Raw genomic sequence first — 6,913 nt, forward strand, 5'->3', positions numbered from 1 at the left:
GTGCTGAAAAGTGTTGGGACCAGTACACACCCCTGATGAACTCCAGTTACAACTGGAAATAAGTCAGAGACGGTATCGCCACACCTCACACCACTCTCAGTACCAGAGTATAGTTCAGACAACAGATTGATCAGTTTTGGTGGTACCCCACAATTCCTGGACTTCCCCATTCCTGGACCCAATCTATCCTTGGCAAGTTAAAATCCCCCACAATCAATGCTCTTCTCTGACCACATGCCCTTCTGAATTAGTCGAATGTTGAGATTAAATAATTAAACTCATATTACCAAGATGTACGGGTTCTAAAGGGTCTATCTATCTCAAAAGGGTGGAATGATGTATATTTATCAAGTCCTGTTCTGTGTGGACAAACCAAAAAGTAGATAAAAGCGATTCCCTCTCCTCTGGCGAGGAATAAAAGTATTCCTCACAAAAAAGATGATGCAATCATGGAAGATATTTGATTTTTATTTTATATATATTTTTTTAACTGTTTCAAACAGAATCAAGACCAACTCAAAATGAAAAAATAACAAAGCAAATAATCTGGTTAAATGCACATAAAACTCAGGCCACTCAAAAATACAAAAAAAACAATTAATCACCTGCACAAAATGTAATATCCCACAACAACCCTTGCACACAACATGAGCGACTCCAGAAAGGCATCAAGGGGCTTCTCAACAGAATGTTTTTCTTCTTTAAATGTTGAGAAATGAACAAAACCCTTAAGATACATTACTTGTATGGATTGTCACGGTGATAAATTTTTTTGTGTGCATAAACCAGAAGGCTGAGGAAAAACCTTCGAACACAAAGAACACTTATCCGACTTCTCCACCAAGTGAATTAGTTTGTGTGTATTTAAGGATTGATGAACGACTAAAAATCTAAGAACACACAGAACAATTTTTATGGCTTCTTAATTGGTTCTCTCCATTTGCGGGTTGCAGGAGGTGGGAGGAAGTTCTCCTAGAACCCAAAATCTCCACCTCCTTTTTCAGTAAAGGATTGTGATTCATGAACCGAACTATGAAACTTCGTTCTCATAGTGTCGTTCCAATGACTCATTTCAAAATCTTCACTGAACTTCGGACAGCCTCTACTTGTAGCTCGTCTGGAGTGATATTCCGCAGAATTATTTTTAAATACTCAGTTATGGTTTTCCTTATCATTCTGTGGCTCCAACAATCACTGGTATAATTTCACCTTTCTTCAATTTCCAAGTCCTCTTGACCTCATTTTTCAGATGCTGGTATTTGGTAATTTCCTGATTTCTGCAGCATTTATTCCAACATCACGGGAACTGAAACCTCGATCAACAATGCTGACTTTTTCTTTTTGTGTTTGAGCACTATGTCTGGACGCAATGCTTTGTTTGTAATGTCCATAAATGATGTTATCATCTTGTCATGCGTGAGCACGATATGTTCATCTTCAAGGATTGGATTTGGTTTGTTTCCATAATCGTTCTGGAATTGGAATGTTGAAATGTTTACAGATGTGCCAGTGGATTACTCATGTGGATGAAATGCTGTTGGGATGCGAGAGTATTTTTAGCATCCTGAAAGAAGTTGACTTGAACTTGTATCGAGTGTTGATCTCCAATTTTGGCCAGTTTATAATTGTACAGCGATATTGGAATAGCGGCAGCGCAAGTTGATTTATCACTTTGGTTTTGTTCTTTGGGAAGAGGGATGACTTCAGAATTTGTATATTTCTGTGTAGGTACTCTTTGCTCATGATGGACGCATTTTTTTTTTGCGTTGTACCTGGTGGCCTTATTCGATTCCGAGCTACTTGTAGTAGGATGAATCATTACTCACAGGATATTACCTCATACTTGTAAAATGATTCTTATATTTATTTTTCTCCCCCGTATGAATTAGTTTGTGCGCACAAAGACTTGATGGCCAAAGAAAAACGTAAGAACACAAAGAACACTTCTACAGTTTCTCGCCTGTGTGAATTACTTTGTGTTTATTTAAACCCGATTGCCGACGAAAAACCTTAGAACACACAGAACACTTGTACCGTTTGTCCCCTGTGTGAATTAGTTTGTGTGCATTTAAGGTTGATGACTGACGAAAAACCTTAGAACACACAGAACACTTGTACGGTTTCTCCCCTGTGTGAATTAGTTTGTGTGTATCTAAGGCTGATGACTGACGAAAAAACTCAGAACACACAGAACACTTGTACGGTTTCTCCCCTGTATGAATTAGTTTGTGTGCAATTAAGGTTGATGACAGACGAAAAATCTTATAACACACAGAACACTTGTACGGTTTATCCCCAGTGTGAATGAGTTTGTGTCTATTTAAGTTTGATGAATGACGAAAAACCTTAGAACACACAGAACATGGATAGGGCTTGTCACCCATGTGAATTAGTTTGTGTGCATTTAAATTTGATAGCTGATGAAAACCCTGAGAACACACAGAACACTCATACAGCTTGTCATCTGTGTGAATTAGTTTGTGTGTATTAAAATGTGATAACCGACGAAAAACCTTGGAACACACAGAACACTTGCACGGTTTCTCCCCCGTGTGAATTAGTTTGTGTGTATTTAAATGTGATAACCGACGAAAAACATTAGAACACACAGAACACTTGTACGGTTTCTCCCTCGAGTGAATTAGTTTGTGGGTATTTAACGTTGATGAATGACGAAACACCTTAGAACACACAGAACACTTGTATGGCTTCTCCCCCGTGTGAATTTGTTTGTGTGTATTTAAACCCCAGAGCCGACGAAAATCCTTAGAACACACAGAACACTTGTACGGCTTCTCCCCCGTGTGAATTTGTTTGTGTGTATTTAACGTTGATGAATGACGAAAAACCTGAGAACACACAGAACACTTGTACGGCTTCTCACCGGTGTGAATTCGTTTGTGTTCCTTTAAACCCCAGAGCTGACAAAACACCTGAGAACACACAGAACACTTGTATGGCTTCTCCCCCGTGTGAATGCGTTTGTGTTCATTTAAACCCGATCGCTGAGGAAAAACCAGAGAACACACAGAACACTTGTACGGCTTGTCACCAGTGTGAATTCGTTTGTGTGTATTTAACGTTGATGAATGACGAAAAACCTTAGAACACACAGAACACTTGTACGGCTTCTCACCCGTGTGAATTCGTTTGTGTTCCTTTAAACCCCATAGCTGACGAAAAACCTGAGAACACACAGAACACTTGTATGGCTTCTCACCCGTGTGAATTTGTTTGTGTTCCTTTAAACCCCAGAGTTGACGAAAAACCTTAGAACACACAGGACACTTATACAGCTTCTCCCGTTCGTTATTATCTCCATTTGCGGGTGTCACCAAGGGCAACGGGGTCCTCCCCTGACTTGAAGTGTCCAACTCCATTACGTTTTCACTTAATTCTGGCTAACACGCAAATTTCTTCCCACGCTTGTATGTGGCCTTCCCCCCTTGTGATTTACTTTCGGTCTCAATGTTGATTGTGCAAAAGGCTTGGGACACAATGAGTGTGCATTCGACTTCTTGCCAGTTTGTCCTTTATGAAGATGAACGAAAGCTGAAGAACAAAGAAAAACAGCAGAGATCAGACAAATTGTGCATTAAAAATAAAGTACGAAAAATGAATTATTTAAACAAGTGAGCAATCAAATCCCACCACCTTCACACCCCATGACAATAATTCATCACTTTGTGAATAACTTTTGAAAAATTGTGCATGTAACCTTGATGTCAACCTCCACCGGGGGGTGCCGGGAGATTCGGCACTAATGAGGATTGGGAGAGCTTGGAAGGCCTTGAGAATGAGGGGAGGAAAGGGTCATGGCCTCCCAAGGGGGCGGAGTGTTGCCCAGGGAGAGGGAGAGCCTGATCGTGGAGTTAGAGGTCTGAGGAATTACGTGGCTGTTAGTTTTTGGTGTGTACGAGATTGAGGAGAGAGTTGACGAGGTCGTCCTGCCTGCCTGCTTTCTGCCTGCGCCTCTCTTCGCCCTGTACCCGTTTCGTCTGCTCACGTGCTTCGTCTCCTCATCGTCCTGCTCATCGCCTGCTGCCAACAGAGCTAAGTCACCAAGTTTTTGTTCCTCTTCCCATCAGTGACAATCTGTGTGTGTGGCACCATCAGGGTTATTCACATTGTACATAATTACCCACCGTCGTCCCTATTTTTTATTGTTTGTGGTTCTGGAAATAAATCCTTTGGTTTTAAAAGCTGGAAAGCGTTTGTGTCTCTCCTCATGACCCACACGTGTGTTGTCCACCATAATATGGAACGTCGTTTGAGGGAGTAAAATTCCATTTCAGCTCATCCTTCCAGTATCGGTGTTTACTGACCTGGACATGACAATATATCCCGTTTACCAAACCTCAGTGAAATGGACTCCTTCAGAAGTGATGTGTCAAGGGGATTTTCCAATTCATTTTAGATTCTCAGGGAGCGGAGCCAATATTTCATCCTCAAGCCTGAAGTCATTGACAACTTGTCTCGATCATCCCCAATTTGTCTGCGACCATAAGTCAGTCCAGGTGGATGACCCTGAACACCCACCTCAGCCCAGATTCGCCTTCATAAATTTTGGAAGTTTGGGCACTGTAAGAATGCAGATCAGATGTTTTTTTAATTGTAGTGGTGTTACTTTCTTCCTCGAGGGTGCGATGCAATCCAGAGGGGCATGACATGACAGAGAGATCAATCCATTGCAATTAAAATCCTCAACGGGAACATAAAACATAAGATATGTTAATTTTCTGCACTCTATTTTAGAGCTTGATACAATATAGAAACAAATTAGAAGGGCACTGAGATGAGAGCATACCTCCACCAGGCTGATTAGTTTATGTTTTGTATCCCACTGACAGGCTGGATCTGGATTGGGACTTGGACCTGAACTAAAATTTAATTGGCTTGTTATCGAAACCTAACCAACTGACCCACCAAGTTTCGTCTGAATCCATCCATAACTTTTTGAAATATCGTGTTATATATCATTTTAGCCCTGTCACTCAATTGTGAAGAATCACTTTAAAAATTCTCGGATCCGGATCTTCACCAAAGTCGAATCAATTCTTCCTTATTACATACCCGACCTCCCCACCAAGTTTCGGCGGAATCCTTCCACAACTTGAGATATCCCGCTGTATGTTGTTTTTGGCTCTTTCTCCCAATTGTGAAGAATCACGAAAAAAAATCTCAAATCCAGATTTGGATCTGCACCCAAATCTAATAATTTTGTCCTCGTCACATACCCAAGCTCTCCACAAAATTTAATCCAAATCCGTCCGAACTTTAAGATATTTAGTTCACAAACAAACAAGAAAAAGACGTTGTGCAGAGTATGAGACTTGCAAAATCCAGAAAACAAATTTGACCTCAACAATAATTGGTGGTTGAATTCAATGACCAAATATGCAACAACTCCTCAAATTTTAAGTCAATGGGATGAAAATTGACAATTTTAGAAATTCGCCCGATGTTGACCTTTTTGCCCATGTTGACCTCAAAAAGAATTGGCTGGTTGAATTAATTGACCTGAAATATAAATCCTCTTCAAATATCAAGTCAATCGGATGAAAAGTGAGGATTTTAGAAACCTTACCTTCATTGTTGACCTTTTGACCTCAGAAACAATCGGCTTCTTTATCACAAACTACCATGTGATGAAGTTTCGTGAAGATTGCTTTAAAATTGTGACATGCAGGCGATAAATAGACAGACAGAATAACAAAATTGACTGAACAATATACTTTAAAAATCTTTGTTTGTTTGTTTTCTTGCAAAATCGAACAAACTGAGGTAAAAACATAACCTCCATCCACCTTCAATGGCAGCCTGGCATTCGCTTTAGTGGTGAGGGTGGTGGCTTAGGATCCTAGGGTCCTGAGTTCGAGCCCCGTTGTCTGCTAAATTAACACCAGGGGTTGACTCAGCCTGTCATCCTTCCGAGGTTGGCAAAATGAGCACCAGTGTACTGGTAATAGGGGCAATACATCAGCGGCAAAGCCATGCCCCGAACCAATGAAGCAACCAGCAGCTATAAAGGCTGCACACGATGGGAACCTTCAATGGCAGAAAAAACAATATTTTGTCATCTATTGCATGATGTGAAGTGTGGTGTCTGTCCGTGCGTTTGAATGTAAAACAGTCTCCATCGGCCGCTTCACTCCCCGAGTTTGAAAAGACCAACATTGAATTGGAAGAAATGCACGATACCCAATGAGATACATTTTAAACGGAAAAAAATACCACATGAAATCGCAGTCTGCGACTGAAGAGTGCATCAAGACATTACCTGGGCTGACAATATGGCCTCGAGGTACACACTGGATGCAAAAACTGTCCCGTCATACAAAGGCCTCCAAGCTGTCAAGCCTGGGTTCGAAACAGACTGGGTGAATCATCAATGTGTGTGCTGTCCCGATGATGTACGTTAAATTGGGCATCCCATCTTCTGGCATTACTTGATGGACGTTGAAGATCATCACAGTGTCCTTCACAAAGAGTGGGCAAGATATCTGCGGCACCACGGCCAGATTACAAATTCCTTCACGAACTACTACTGGGCAGGCAATGGCAAATCACCCGGTATAACCCTTTCTCAGCAAGCTGCTTTGATGGCACCGATGCTCTGAGAGGTCACGTCAGATATGGGAGCATAACCCGGAGCAAAGCGCCAGTGCGTCCACTCTCTACCGGGACTCCAGTGGCCTCGGACTGGCTATCCCCCAGGCAGATGCCTGGCTCATCCATATCTCCTTCAAAGATGTCCAAAATAAAATTAATTCATTAAGAGTTAGAGCATCTGCTCAAAAGGAGAGTGTTAGGACATATGGCGAGAGGAGGAGAAGGTGGAGAGTGGGAGGAGTGGGTGACAGAGGGAAGCAAGAAGGGAGGAGGGTGCAAGACAGATAGAGAGAGGAGGGGG

At 41.7% G+C, this 6,913-nt stretch overlaps 1 protein-coding gene across 1 annotated transcript in view; it reads right to left on the bottom strand.

Moving 5' to 3' along the window:
• Positions 1–452: 452 nt before the first annotated feature.
• The window catches only part of LOC147031878 (uncharacterized), a 46,284-nt gene continuing 39,823 nt past the window's right edge, over positions 453–6,913 (bottom strand). Inside the window, exon 3 of the mRNA XM_085868511.1 lies at positions 453–3,552. Coding sequence (XP_085724637.1) covers positions 1,947–3,380 — 1,434 coding nt within the window. The 5' untranslated portion in view covers positions 3,381–3,552 and the 3' untranslated portion in view covers positions 453–1,946. The remainder of the gene's footprint in view (positions 3,553–6,913) is intronic.

This window comes from Eptatretus burgeri, chromosome 2 (genome assembly GCF_056783735.1).
Source record: "Eptatretus burgeri isolate ZD-2024b chromosome 2, Ebu_testis_v1, whole genome shotgun sequence".
Classification (NCBI taxonomy): Eukaryota; Metazoa; Chordata; class Myxini; order Myxiniformes; family Myxinidae; genus Eptatretus; species Eptatretus burgeri.